Source organism: Lonchura striata, chromosome 2 (genome assembly GCF_050655825.1).
Source record: "Lonchura striata isolate lonStrDom1 chromosome 2, ASM5065582v1, whole genome shotgun sequence".
Classification (NCBI taxonomy): domain Eukaryota; kingdom Metazoa; phylum Chordata; class Aves; order Passeriformes; family Estrildidae; genus Lonchura; species Lonchura striata.
Genome location: NC_140704.1, coordinates 112235304 through 112251044, shown reverse-complemented (window position 1 = coordinate 112251044; position 15741 = coordinate 112235304). Strand labels below are relative to the sequence as shown.

General features: G+C 37.0%; 1 protein-coding gene across 2 annotated transcripts in view; it reads left to right on the top strand.

Moving 5' to 3' along the window:
- Positions 1-15327, top strand: part of CDH2 (cadherin 2) — a 114144-nt gene extending 98817 nt beyond the window's left edge. For both annotated transcript variants that reach the window (XM_021525736.4, XM_085572044.1), the window contains exons 15-16: positions 6762-6926; positions 13916-15327. In XM_021525736.4, the coding sequence (XP_021381411.1) occupies positions 6762-6926; positions 13916-14122 (372 nt within the window). In that variant the 3' untranslated portion in view covers positions 14123-15327. The remainder of the gene's footprint in view (positions 1-6761; positions 6927-13915) is intronic.
- The last annotated feature ends 414 nt before the right edge of the window (positions 15328-15741 follow it).

Sequence of the window (15741 nt, the reverse complement as noted above, 5' to 3'; positions counted from 1 at the left end):
CAGCATCATTCCACAGAAGTCAATGTGACTGGTTTGGGAAGGGGAGAAATGTTGGGGTTGGGGATTTCTTTGGCATTGTGCTGTTTTGTTTTATGTGTATTTTGTTTGGTTTTCCTAAAATTGTACCTGAATCTTAAACTCTTAGGGATGGGGGACAGTATATTTCGTTACATTCTGAAACAGAAAGTTCAAATTAGCAAACTGTAGTGAGTGCCTCTCTTATTAATTAACCTCATGATCCGTAGCTTGTAGTTGTTCACCAAATGGGGGAGGTGTGAGGTGCAAATGGTGAGTATTCTTTCCTGATAGAGTGTGCTCTGAACTTGTAACACCAGTCTCAGTTCCAGAGAACCCAAACCTGCTGCTGGCTGAGTGCTGAAGCACTTAGCATGTGTCTGCAGCGTAGTTCATGCACACAGCGCATCACAACCCATAGTCATCACTAACTCATTTTTGTCACATATCTCGGGCCATTTGTGTGACTTATATTGAGGTGGTAAGTGCTTGACTGGGATATGTGCAGCATACGTCAGCCTGATAACCATGATACTTTTTTTTTATGTAATTGCTTTTGTATATGTCTCACTGCACAAGATAATTCTCTCCTTTGAGTTCATTTCTATAATGTTTTCTGAATTTTAGTAGTACTTGCTCATGCAGGTAGTCTTGTTGAAGCAAGCTGTCTGAGCAAGTGGGTGTTATGCTTTAAAGTATTGCAGATGAGCTGTTTTGAACATGTGGGGTAATCTAGCTCTCAGATCTTTTCAGCACAAGAATTTCAGTACAATGATTTTACTATTACTCAAAGTGGTTTTCTTGCTGTGGAGTCGTCACTGTCCTTCCTACTTCAGTTTTTTTTTACATCAATAGATTGCTTTTTTGTCATATTTTTTACATATTTATGGAAATAGAGAAAATAATAGCATTTATTTTAATGGCATTAATTGCATTAAAAATAAAAGATGGTTATTGTTATGTGTTCAGGATCTAAATTTTGAACAGAAATTGCTCCTTTATGAAAGGGTAGCTGTGTTCCAGCATTTATGTGTCATAGATAAAAGCAAAATTAGGCAATCTTTCTGAATTTTTTTGTGGGGGTTTTGGGGTTTTTTTTCGTATTGTCATATCTTTCTGTATGCCCACATTTTGAGATAACTTTAATCTTCTGTGCTGGGTCTTTTTACCACTTGTTGTAAACAAGATACTGGTCCTTACCTACTCCATGAACTTTATAAATCCAAGTGATTAGATTTTCTTTTTCACCAACCTGAGTGTTAATGAGATCATTTACTCTCAGTTTTTAACCTTCATTTTGCATTGCATTAAGTATAGAACATGTTTTATGTTCTGAAATTTCAAACACAATGAATGAAATAAAGGTTGCTATGATATTCCCCATGAATATACAATACTATAATTAAAAGGTAGTTATTTCAGGGATTGTGTTTGCTTACTAAGACATTAGCTTCACTTTTTTGAGTAAGTGACTCATACAGTGCTCCTGTGGAGGAATTATTGTCATTCCTGGTGAATCTTTATCTCATGATATGAAGAGTAATGTTCTCATAATTCCATTACAAAATTGTTTTGTTTTATTTTATCATATCTAGAACCTTTGCCTGTTACTGCATTGTATCTGCAGCTGCAGCTTAACTTTCACCTTTTTTATTATGAAAATGATAAGATAGCTTCTTTGTTATCTTGAAAATTATTAACTTGTAGTACTCCAGATGTATCTATAATAAAAACAAATGGTAAAAATGGTAGGGCAGAAAGTAATCTAAAAGCAAGTGACAAACCAAGAGCAACTGTTGGTGTAGTCATTTCAACTATCCTCCCACCTGCAGCCTACATCTAGTCAGTCCTCTATCTTTGCTTTGTTTGAAATCTCATAATTTCAGGAAATATAAGATTCAGGGCCGTTGTAGTATTTTGCTGAACTCAGGCGATATTTTAACTGAAAATTTCTGATAGGTTTTTAGGGTGATGTTTGCTGGGTTTGGGGGTAGAATATATAGCAGGATTGGTTTTCACTGCCTTTTTTTTCTGGTTTTTTTTTGGTTTTGTAAGATTTCAGTGGGAACATGCAGAAGTAAAATATTTCTTTCCTTATTTCCCCATCCCATTTCCCTATTGGAGTAAACAGTAATTGCCTTTGGAACAAAAAGTCAAGGTGGGACACATGTTTTATCCATGGGTATTTCAGAGTCATTATTAGTTCTGTTCTCTTCAGGAAACGAAAAACCTGAGTTTATACTAAGGCTCCATCCTCTAAAAGGAGCAGGTAAAATTCAGATTTCTGCTACTCTTGCTTTATATGCAACTAAACCACTGCAGCTGATAGTGTTGAGTGAAAGACACTTACAGGTCTTGCCATCAAATTAAGTCAAAGTGATCTGGTGACAATTAAGTTATTTCTTGTATGGGGGTAGAGCTGAACTTCCGTATTTCTTTGCAAAGGGTACATCCCTTGAAAATGAGAAACAGGTATAGTGGTTTTGTTACATTTAGTCATGTGTGTCCAGTCCTATGTTCATGCCTAGCCAAAGCTTTCATTCTGTGGAAGGTGAAAACCCAAGTCATCCCTAGGAATATATCACACAGTCTCATGAACAGCCAGGAAATAAACCAAGAGCTCTGAGACAGCAGAGAAGCCAGAGTCATAAATCATTAACGAATGTCAGTCACATTCCAGGTACTAGGCTGTGGTAGTGGAAAGTTCAATTCAGATGTAATGTATTAAAATATTTTCTGAGTTTTCCTTTCCCAAAAAAAGTCCATCCTGTCTCTGCATAGCATTTTATAGTTTCAGTTCATTGTGATTTCATTCTGTTGTTTGCAGTTCTACATCATAATGCTCCAGGATATATTCATATAAGGCAGTTATTAATTACTGTAAACATTTTTTACTTTGTTAGGGTTTTTCCCAAGAACTTAAGTAAATCTTCTAATTTAGAACAACTAATGAGGATGAAAAAAAATAAAAGATATTTAAAACGTCTCCTGCTGTAACTGATGACTGCTCTATGAGGGACTTAGGTGCTGTTCAGTGAATGGCTGCCTTGCCTAAGAGGAAATTGTTTAGGGTAGAGATTTTTGAAGGCTGCATTATCCTGTTTTTCAGTGATTATTGGGGAGTGTAAAATGGCTTTTTGTACTATTCTGCATGTTTCATCTCTTCAAGTTGAGATACTTGAACTGTGCTTTGAACTACTGTGTAGATGTTCTTAAATAAGTGCTTTGGGGAGTTTTAGAGCCTTCTGCATATATTTCTGGTAATTTGTAGGGCTTGGCTACCTGATTCTGACATTCAGCACTCTTCACTGGAATTGCAAGTTTCAGGAATGTATGGTTCGAACTAATAATGGTTGAGGAATTTTCTTAACACTGTTAGAACTAAGTGAAGGCCTAATAATGTCAATATTGCAATCAGCTTGGAGGGGACAGGAGGTTAGTGGGGTTTGAGGGGGGCAGTGAGATTGATTTCACAAGATGAAACTTCTGATAAAATGCTCTTGTAGCACATTAAGTTTGTAATCTCTTTAACCACCAGTTATCGAAAAGGCAGCTATAGTTTCTCCAGTGATAATAAATTCCTTTCATAAACAAGCACAAAACCAAAAAATCACTCAGCTTGCTTCACTTACATCCCTATTGTAGAATGTGAGGTTTCTGTTTCCCTGTTGACTGTAGGTTTGGCCTATCAGATTAGTCCAAGTTTCTGGTTTCCAAAGGCTTGAGTTTTTCTAGATGCAAATGGAGCAAACTTTTATGTCTTAGCAATATTACAATTGAGAAAAACTAAGTAGAGTCTCTTTTTCATCAACAATCATAAGTTTGCCCAGAAGTTTGAGGAGGAGAAAACTTGAACAAAGCATCTGTTTGAGTGTGCTCAAGTCCAGACTGAAGGAATATTTTTCTAGAATTGCAGCCTTACCTCAGTAAATATCTCTGACAAAAATTGGCAGCCATATGAATTGGATGGTCACAACTCTCGCTGAAGTACATTTCCATTGGAGGGCCAAGACTTCTTCCCCAATGAACTGCCAATAATCCATAAGCAGATTTTAGCTATTAACTGGTTATATGGGAAAAGACTGAAGCAAAACCAAAACACTGTAGAATTGTGATCCTGAAATTAAGAGTAAAAATGATGACCTAGAATACTGACAAAAGCTGTATGTCCCAACCTATCGCATCATGTTTTGTTCTCTCTTTGATGGGCCAGTTTTCCATTCAGCTGTCACTTCTACAGTTAACTATCTTAACAAACTCTGTTTGAGGCTAACCTGTAAGTCCATTCAAAAGCTTTAGGTAGTATGTGAAAAGCTTTCCCACTTTCCTGTCTGTGAAAGTAGCACTTAGTGAAGACATGGGACCTCAGCACCTCTATACAGCTTATGGCCTGCCATTTTAAAACATTTTTCCTTTTTTTACTTTGCAGTAATTGAGTAGAGTTGACTTTAGACGGAATGTTGAAACAGCTGGAGTGGTTGCATGGTGCTTGGCACTCAGCCGGTTTGGGAGGTGCTGGATGAGCTGGCCATACCCCACTGGTGTCCAGTTAGTATTGATTTTAATGATAGGAGGGGTTTGAGAGCCCGAGGTAATACATACAATGGATCTTCTTTTCTCATCCAGACACTGTTAGACCTGCAAGATAAACTTCCTTTGAGAGAAGGCTAAATGACAGTGTCATAAATTGCCCTAGAAAAGAAAACCAAAGTGGGATTCCACGTAAGGACACATTCTGCACTGCTCTTACCTCAAGATTGCTATCTTTTCTGAGTTCTTGGCTATTAGAGTCTGCATATGTCTCCAACTATTAAATACATACAAAAGGATGCCTTAGATATGGACATAATAGACTTATAAACTTGATTTATATTTCTGTATTACCACTAACAAGTAAAAGAATTGTATACAAATGTGTGTGGCTAGGGAAAAAATTATAGAATTGAAATGAAGAGAGATGGTCTTCTGGTTTTCATACATTGTTATTTAACCATACCAGTTTGAATTCCTCCATAATGAAATGCTTAGATTTAAAAAAATATACATATATTTAATTTCTCCCTGTTGGTGTTTTCCACCTTTATCTTTTGGGTGGGTATGAAAAGCACTCATGTTACATATTTATAAATTCTAAAAAGTACATTCTTCTCTGTTTGATAGGATTTTTTGATAGCATGTCTCTAAACTATTTTGATTTATTTTACGTAATAAAGGGAAAGGATAAAAAGTTCTGTTCTGTTTACTTTTCTCTGATTCATACTGCTTCCTGGAGATCACTTATTATTCTGTTTGGTACATGAAGTACTGAAGGGTAGGAGTTAAAGCTCTGCCCCAAGGAACTTGTAATCTAATTAAAGCATATGAAACTGCATTCTCAGATCTCAGTGGAGCTGTTCCACCTTCTTTGACTATATATTTGTGTGCAGTCATCTGAGAACCCAAGCAAGAAATCAGAAGGTGTAGTGGATTTGATAATCAGTTACAGTTCTCCCCACAAACTACCATCACTGCTGTCAAAAAGAATTCTTCTCCTGTTGAAAAGTCTGGGTTTAGGGTCACAGGAGGTCATAGTCTCAGAAAGGATCTACATACATCCCATGAGATAACAGCAGCCATAAAAGCTTGCACTCATTCCCTTAGGAGCTGGTAAGGAGCTAATAAAAAATAGTCTGAACAGACAACTTCCAGCAAGTTGAGATTATAAATAAGATTTTTATCAGAACAGCACTGTTGAAAAACTGGTATTTTTGATGGATAGAAGAGCTTATTTAGGATGTTTATAACTGCTTGGATTATTTGTGGGGCAGGGTATGTGACCTACAGTAGAACTGGCATGAGCCCCCATCTGCTGGTAGTTCCTGAATGGCTTTTGTTTAAGGTGTGAAGTCCAGTTCTTAATTGTGCATTCTCACCAATGCCCTGTGTAAAGGCATCCTAGAGCATGACTTTCTTCTAGACATTGCAATAGTGAGGAGAATGACAATGATGAAATGCATCACACTGTGTAAAGAGAATTCAAGCATATCTATGTTTAATGCATAAACATTGATCTAATTAAATTTTTCACATACATACATACTGCTTATTGGAATTCATACTGCTATGCTAACTTCATCAGGCTGCCAGAGTTTGAAACTGCAGCATCAAGTACTTAATGAACAGATTCATGAGTAATCTCCAGAAAGTGCTTAGAATTAAGGTCAAATCTGAGAAGCTTTGTACTTCTTATGACATTTTCCCCCCTTTGACTTTCATATTATGGAAGCCACATAAAATCAGCAAGGAGTCTTAAATTCATTCTTTGAAGGTATTAGAAAATACTGCAGAACACTGTGCTTCCTTTTATTTTTTTGTCAGAATGTATGGTATTTATTTTCTTAGAAAAATAAGAGTTGGATTTGGCATCTTTGCTCTATGCTGTAAATCATCATGACTAGGTAAAGTGTTTAGTCCCTTAATAGTACTACTCAAATCCCTGCTTCTCAAGGGAAAACTTACGAGAAGCATTACAAATCTGATGGAATAGAATCAAACCAGGAGATTTAGGGAGTATAAATCAAATAATATCCTGTTGGTATGCAAATAACAGCGTTATTGACTTATTCTCAGTACGCATTACAATCCTGAAAACAGGACTTCTGGTGAAATGTTACTTTGCATTTTCCTTTTTTTCCTTCTCATGTTTCCCCCTGACAGATATTGTTTGAAATTCTGCTAACGTACTGTGTCTGTTTCATATTTTGCAGGATTATGACTTGAGCCAGCTCCAGCAGCCTGACACTCTGGAACCAGATGCCATCAAACCTGTTGGAATCAGGCGTCTTGATGAAAGGCCAATCCTTGCAGAACCTCAGTATCCAGTCAGATCAGCTGCTCCTCATCCTGGGGACATTGGGGACTTCATTAATGAGGTAAAGAAGCGGAAAAAGATTTCCTCCTAACATCTGATAATCTTTTATATTTTGTTTATTCTACTCTGCATAACTAGCTGTTATGTTAGAACATAATAACTTTTTAAAACTTCCTCAGACAATTAAAATTGTCTCACTAGACATAAATAAATATGGTCTTCTAAAGTGTAGACAAATTTAATTAACTCATTCAAACAGAAAAGCAAGATATATCAATTAACTTCTATGCACTCATATTAATTACATTCATAGTATGTTATCAGCAGCAACCACAATATCTCCAAGCAGGATTATGCAATGGGTTGCAAGTAATAAACAGACTAACAAAATAGTAGTGTAGCCTAAATTCATTTATTAATTCACAGTAATTTAATAATGGAAGAAGTTCATTTTGATTCTCCTCATACATTTGAATCCAGATAATAGTGGAACTTCAGTACCTTCAATAAGACCAAAAGAATTCCATCAAATACGATTAGTGAGCAGGGCAGCTAAATTAAATGTTATGTAAGTGCTTTTAATACTTGTCTTGTCATAGAACTTTCAAAGATTTTGCATTATCTTTGATTCTTCAATCTAATAAATGTAATTGAGATTCAGACTATACCAGAGTACTAATAGCTCTGAAAGAAATTATCCTCATTATTTCTATCACTGGTCACTCTTAAATCATTGGTGTTGTGGTACTTAGGATAGAATGTGTTTCTTGTGCTTGCTGGTTATAGGAAAAAAGGCTAACCCAGGATTTACTTCTGTTTTTACTTTATTCTATACTGAATTGTAGTAGTAATAATTTTCTCTGGTTTTCTCATATCTTCCTTGTCAGCTGGAGCTGGACATGTATTGCAGAGTATTGCAGAACAGTTTCTGCAAATGTCTTTATTCTTGTTTGCCTTGAAGAAAAGTCATGCTAATATACTAAGGTCTTTCCTGTTAGAAATCTGCAGAAAATTGAATTTACCCCTTTAAAGGTGTACAGTGATACAATTGTCAAAAAACTTAGAGGGGAGTTGATTAGCAGGAAATGTACAAATATTCCTTTTAGACATTGTATTTTAAGAGACTCCAGTTTTTGCTTGCTTTACACTTCTAAATATTACAGTTATAATTGGCTTCTGGAAAATAGTGGAGACATGGGACACTAAAAAGGCTCATATTGTTGGCCAAGCTAGTGTACACACAAGAACTTCCTTGTGCTTCCAAACAATCGAAGATTCCCATCCTGTTCTCACACAGCTGTGACCAGACCGTGCCCACCTGACAGGCAGTAGTGAAGAGCCCTGGCTTTTGTTGTTCTCAAAGCAGCTGGGAGGCTCTGTTATGGAGCAAAGGCAGGGAATGGGTCTGATTCTGCTGGAAGGCCAAAAAGGGGCCAGAGGTTGTTCGGCCTCCTACAATTTTTTAATGACTTAACAAGTTGTTCTTGCAATATTATTTTTCAGTAGGTTATCACTTTGGAAGATGATACAGCATCAGTGTGTACAGATGGGGCTGAAGAAACAGTATTTTCTGTCTTGATTTAACCCATACGTTTATATTGCACTACAGATGAGCATGGAGTCGTTTTCTTCCTGCTGTCTGTTGTATTATATCAGTCCCTTTATGCTTCCCCTTGCCATCCACCAAAAAAGAAAGCTTCTCCCAGCTATTCATACACAGTAAAATAATGTCATTTATGTCATTGATTAAGAAAATGTATGGAAATATATATGAACTTAAAGAAAACACAGCAATTTTCTTGTCTGCAGGTTAGCTCAGAATTAAATATATCCTCTGATTGAACGAACTGTGTGAGGTAGATTTTATGCTTTAATGGTTATATATTTAGCTTGTCTCCTTTATAAGGATTTTTTTTCCTCTAGGATTTTACAAAAATGTATTTTTTTACTGTGGGGCATTCCACCTAACCCTCTCTCTAGCAGACAGTAGCCACCCAAAGATTGTCCATGCTTTGTTTTCCCAGAAGACTAAGAAAAATGGGCATTTTATTTCTCTAAAATAGTATCATCTTAATTTGTGTTTTCTGTAAAAAATTTCCCATGACAGATGTGATTATAAATTGTCTGCCAGGTTTGGGGGAAAATTGGTCTGTTTTTCATAGAAGTTACAGTTAAATTTCAAAATTATCAGTTTCTACAGCATAAATGTTCAGGCTGCACAGGTTTTCAGACTCTCCAGAATATTGCACCTGCAGTCCTGGTATGATTAAACCCAAGAAACTTGGTAAGTTTCTCCCAGTTTTACTTGAGGTAAATTGAAAAAATATCTTGAGTAAAGCCTGCACCAGACGTTTCTTAAGGCAGTTCCTACAGAAGATAAGCTGAGCTGTGGAAACAACATAACAAGATAAGAAAGAGCATAGTTCATATCTCTCTGCATCCAACTTCAATATTATTAGATGTAATTCTTCCCTTGGGCATCTCTAACCCAAACTACCCACCAAACTATCCCAGTCCCTACTTGAGGAGGGAGAGGCTGCTTTTGAATTGTCAGCATTTCAGTAGCAAAGGCTGTGTTAGCCCTTCGGTTTGAAAAGATGCAACACTTTTGGAGATCAGTCCAATCTTTTGGAGGACTTGACCCTATTCCAGGAGATGTGGGTCAGTGTGGTTTTTTGGGATGCTGGTCTACATGTGAGAATTCATTTAATCTATTGAATGCTCACCAGCACCTCAGACACACTGTTCAGATTAGCTTCTGAATTACTTCAGCTTTAGACAAAAAATTTATTTCAGATACTGGAAGGTTTAGCTCCCATTTCCAAGCAAGCAAGGGAGTTTTCTTCTTATTTTCCTTACAGAGTCATAGAAACAAAAAGCAAAAAAAGATCTGTGGGTTATTTAGGTTTTTTCCTTTTAGCAGTACTCTCTTTCTTCTGGTATATTATTTTCTACCTGTCATCCCTTGTATTAAACCTACATAACTCAATGAGACATGTAAGTAAAAGTATTTTGTAGTGTTCTGGTGACTTCTAAGTTGAAAAACAAGTTAAAATTACAATAAAAAGTCATTCATTTTTATAACACAAAGTTGAGATAACATGTACAGAGCTATGAACTGTCTAAAATAGGAAGGTTCCAGAGGTATCTGATAGTCAAAATAGGCTTTGCAGGCATAAGCTAAATGACCTCAGGGACTTATTTGTTTTGTCTGTTTCAATGGATAGATGAATCTGTAATTTAAGAGGGAATGAGAAAAACCTCCTTTCTTCCAGTCCAGTGTACAAACAAGTCAGTGGAATAAGTCATGTGTTATTAAGAATCCTCTGTAGACTTCGTTTTCCATTTTGAGCCTTTCAAAGCCTAACCTGCAGAGTGCGGAACATAATTAACACTTAGAATAGTCAGGATTGGCCGGACAGTATAAATTAGACCTGTTGGAAGTAGTTTTGTTAATCCTGTTTTCAAAGACCCACCTATATTGTCCCTAGAAATCTCAAGCAAGTTATATTGTGGTGGAGAGTTTGTGGCAAAGAATATGTTTATAATCAATAGAGGACATAGCCTGAGGCAAACTAAATTTAAATTGCAAACTAAAGGTCTCATCCCATGGGGATATGGAGGACCCTCAATTCATTCTTAGTAAATGGTTATTGATGCAGTGCCCCTCCATGCAGTATGGAGTCCCTCGATGGTTCCAGATAGAAACCAATTTTTTTTGTATTTCCCTGAAGGTCTCTGTTCTTCCTTTCCTTCTCATCAAAAGTCTGATGAATCTGATTAAGTAGTATGATTAATGAAAATAGAAGCATTAGATTTTGTAATGTTCCATGGTAGTTCAGGATTCGAGAGGGTTGCTTCCCTTTAACTTGAGAGAAATGGAGAATGCTGCCTGTATTAAGACAAGTTTACTGTTGTTCCTCAGCCAAGGCACTGTAATTTCTCTAGTTCTGTCCCTTATCACCTCCTTAGTGAAAGCTCTACTATGTATAAAAGAGGAAAAGGAAAAAAAGTGAGTCTGTCCAAAGTTTCAAGCTGGCCTCTCTATTGCTGTGGCTCTTCTGCAACTGCTTGTTGTGCACTGGTGGTGTAGCACATGTAAAGAAATGTGACAATGCACTGTCCCAACAGGTTCCCCTCCTCCTGAGGATGTGCCCCAGAAATTCTGTTGTTGAATGAGCTTCTCACTCTAATGAAAACTTCAGGTTTTCAGATCAGGAAACTCTAAACCAAGTACAGAAGTGACTGACAGTGAATGCCTTGGCAGCAAAGTCAGTAGAAGCCACTCCTGGCAGCCATTTGTTGTCCTTTCAGTTGTGCAGATGCAGCAGGCTGTGTATCCACACCACCTCCACCCACTGAAAGGGACAGCATAATAAAAGAAAAGAGGTGGCAATGCTGAAACCAAAGGGAGCTTCTGAGCTGATGGCACTGCCGGGGCTGTCTGGCATGCTGTGGACTCCAACAGCAAAGCACAGCAGCACACTGGGTATGCTCAAAGAATTGGCTTAGCAGAGGGAAAAAGAAAATATTGTAGTACTTCTTTCTCATTTTAGTATGTAACTTGTGACACAAATATAGCAGAAATCTTGTCATTTGAAGAGTCAGACACTAAGTTCAGTCATTACACTGTGAACCAGAAGATAGGTGAAAATGTCAGTGTAACTTGTGCTGTGCAGTTGAATCAATACTTCCAAAACATGACCCGTAGCTACGTTCTCTGAATGAAATGGATTATACCGCTAGCACAACCTTTGAGAAAGTGAATTTGTTAGTGAGATCCTATCTTGTAAGTCAGTAACTCAAAACCAGTTTCCTTTTCTGAAATGCTATCATGATAGCAGCAGCAAATTGAAAAAAAAATTACAACTTCCCCTTTGGAAAAACAGATGGAAAGAGGCTGCCTTCTGCCTTGTCATGGATGACTGATAGGTATCAGAATTTTTGCAGTGATGTAGGGAAAATGTTTTGTTCGCTGATTTTTTTAAAATAAATTGGTATCCCATGGTTGGCTGGCTCTTAGTAGGCAGAACTGCAGGGAAATAACATTTGGTCTCCAAACCGACTTTCTAAATGACTTTCACACATGGATACTTGGCATTCGTACCTCAGCACTCCTTAACCTCAGCTGGTGTTTATTCTCCTTCCCTGTCACCTGTGTTCCAAACACATGTGTGTCTGTCACCCCAAGCAGGCTTAAGGAAAGGTCTGAATACCATAAGGCCAGTTAGTGACTAAGAAGCAAAGTTGTCTTAGTGCTTCAGCAGCAGAAAATAAGAGAAAGCCTTAGCCCTTGGAAGCTGGATAAGAGATGTCTTCCAACACTTGCTGTTGCCTTTTCAAAATCTCACATCTTTTTTCCTTATTAAGGCCATCAGGTTGGAAAATGCCAGAGATAACAAGCATTGCCAGTTATTCTTATCTCATAATTCAAAATTGCACTTTTAATGAAGGCTATTAATAACCTGCTTGATGTTGTTGTACAACATGAAATGATCATTTCAAGGCCAAAATTTGTTCTTGATTAGAGGTCATTAGCTTGATAAATATGCTGGGTTTTTCCATCACTGATTTGGAAATTATTTTAGGTACATTTTGCACAATTCTGAATTATTTAAATAGGTAATAAAGAACCCGGATTCACTTCTACCTTATCAATGCCAAATGCTTTAATTAATGGGTTTAATATGTATGTACTCCATAATAGATATTTGTGGAAGGAAAATCAGCTTCTGTTCTATTTTGTCATATTTGGACAAAAACAATTGAGAGTGAAACATACTTTTCTAAAACCAGAATATATTAAACAATTTAAAGGAAGCACACTCATTTCTTCAAATAAGTAGGAGTATAATAATGCCATTCTTTAAATAAATAAACATTAAAAATTAAAACCAGCACAATATCACTGGTAAAAATTAATAGCAAGCAATTTAAAATCCTAGCACAGCCTTATGGGACTCTGGAAGATACATTATCCCCTGTCAGTGGCTGCCAGAGTAGGTCCTATTCAAAATGGAAGATTTTGAAAAAGTGTTGTTAATCCCATGGATGAAACTATGAGGTTAAAAAAATACAAATCATAAGAGGGTTTTTTGGCTTCAGGCTTTTATATTCAGCTTGTAAATCTTCCTCAGATAAGCACAGAGAAATTGTCTCATATTCTAAAGTTAGTTACTCATATAAGCGTTTAGGTTTGGACTTGTGTAGCAAAACAGAGAATGTAGAGGCTTTGTTCTGGAAGAAGTCTGGTTCTTTCCTGGCTTTTCCTCATCAATTCCCCAGCATTTCCTCCAATTCAATTTGTGTTGCTTTTAATTTTGTCTATTCAACTCCTCAGACTGAAAATGTAAAAATGCTGATGGCCCACTATTCATGTGTTGGTAACTTCAGTATTTTGAAATGAGGAAACAAAAACAGTCATCATCTTGTATTCAGCTTTGATGTCACTGTGTGTATTTTTTGAAGAGCAGGTGGATTTCATGGGTGGATGTGGCAAAACATAAAAGGCTTAAGACAACATACCATATATTTTTCTCACAGCAGCCTACAGAGGTACATGAGTTTACAGGACTAACTAAATATGGATTTTGGCACATGCAGATGGACTGCAGGCCAGAAAAGTCAGTGGATATGCTATTGGCCATGTGAGATGGCTGTTGAAGTGAATCTTTGCAAACATGCTTGTTTCTCCTTCCTCATCTGTCTAACCATTCCCACATTGCCCATGGCACAGGTTGTGAGCTGTGTATCTTTGAAACTTCATTTACTAGCTTCAGTCCCAGTGCCATGACCCTCTCTTAAGGTTTTGTTAGGGCTGCAATTGCAGCTGCATTCAAAATGTTCAGTGCTGCAATGCTGGAAACCTGGCCATTCTAAAGGGAGTTACAAAAATGTAAATCCTATTTTGCACTGAATGGAAGGAGAGGAAGAATTTTGTTTTCTCAAGTGGTGCTTGATAGATAACTGCACTGCAAATATTCCAGATATGCTTTTGTCTCGCTCTCAGATACAGAACTTTATTTTCTTTTCTCCCTCTCCTTCTTGCAGGGACTTAAAGCAGCTGACAATGACCCTACAGCCCCACCTTATGACTCCCTCTTAGTCTTTGACTACGAAGGAAGTGGCTCCACTGCTGGATCCTTGAGCTCTCTTAACTCCTCAAGTAGTGGTGGTGAGCAAGACTATGACTACCTAAATGACTGGGGCCCACGTTTCAAGAAACTTGCTGATATGTATGGTGGAGGTGATGACTGAACTTCAAAGTGAACTTTGGTTTTGGACAAGTACAAACATTTCAACTGATATTCCCCAAAAGCATACAGAAGCTAGGCTTTAACTTTGTAGTCTACTAGCACAAGTGCTTGCTGAAGGCTTTGGCTTAGGCTGCAAACCAATTTGGGCTCCGTGGAATATCAGTGTTCCAATGCTGTTTGGAAAAAAATATTGAGCTCAGTTACACTTGAATTTTACAGTACAGAAGCACTGGGATTTTATGTGCCTTTTTGTACCTTTTTCAGATCGGAATTAGTTTTATGTTTAAGGCTTTAATGGTACTGATTTGTGAAATGATTCATTAAAGAGACAAAATATGTTGGGGTGGGGAGGAGTAAGGTGAAACAATATACTTCACAATGTTTTTGTTACATCGCATTGCTTTTATTAAAATAAGGAGATTAAAAATAAACAAAAAAATCCTCATGGAACAATTTTATTATCTGGGAGAGAGGACCATGAGGTGGAACAATGTACATTACTTCTAGTTTTAGATGTTAGGGGACTTTTTTCACTAAAATTCTAAAAATTATGCAGCTGGTTGCAAATAAAGGGAGTTTTCATATCACCAGTTTGTAGCAGAATTGATTTTCTTTTCCTTATGCTAGAATGTTAGACACATTTTGGTCTTAATCCATGTACACATATTGGTTTTTGTTGGGTTTTTTTTTTTTTTTAATTTCTAGGTTTTTTTCCCACTTCACTGTAAAAAATGGTATGTGTACATAATGTTTTATTGGCATAGTCTGTGGAGAAGTGCAGAAACTTCAGAACACGTGTATGTATTATTTGGACTATGGATTCAGGTTTTTGCATGTTTATATCTTTCGTTTATGGTTAAAGTATTTACAAAACAGGTTGAAAACAAGTGACATTGATTCAATTGTTGAACTGTAGTTAGAGTACTCAATATTTTTTTTATTTTTATTTTTATTATTTTTTTGGTTTGGGGAGGGAGAAAAGTTCTTAGCACAAAAAAGTTTTACATAATTTGTACCAAAAAAAGGGGTGGGGGGAGAGTTGGCCTGATACTGGTGGCACGAGAAAATATACAGTATGTTTTCAGGGGGGGAAGGAGCTTTCAAACTGGAGAGACTTCTGAGAACAGCTTTGCCTCTGTATTGTGTACCAGAATGTGAATGATACACCTCTGACCCCAACGTTCTGAATAAAATGCTAATTTTGGATCTGGTGCTGGTTTGGCATTTTTTCTTCCACCTGAGCAGCCTGACTACAGTAAATAAAATGTACTTGTTTGAGTATTTTGAGTTCTGTGAGAAATTGAGTGTGCTTCTTTGGCATTTCATACTGCTGGACTGAAAACAAGCTGCATGTAGAAGAAAGCCCAGCACAAATTTGGAAGGCAAGTTCCCAGGTAAAAGCAAAGTTATCTGTGCTGTGATTTCTGGGAATTCACAATTTTCAGTTTTCCAGTGATGAGTAGCTCTTTGGTTTAATGTGCATTATTTGGATAAGAACTTGCATCATTTTTGGCTCATTTCTAGACTGACAGTTTAATGAATGTGTGATTATGCTGCAAGTTGCATAAATATTGTGGCAGTCCTCTGCTGCCTGAACTTTCTTGTGCTGAAGTGAAGACA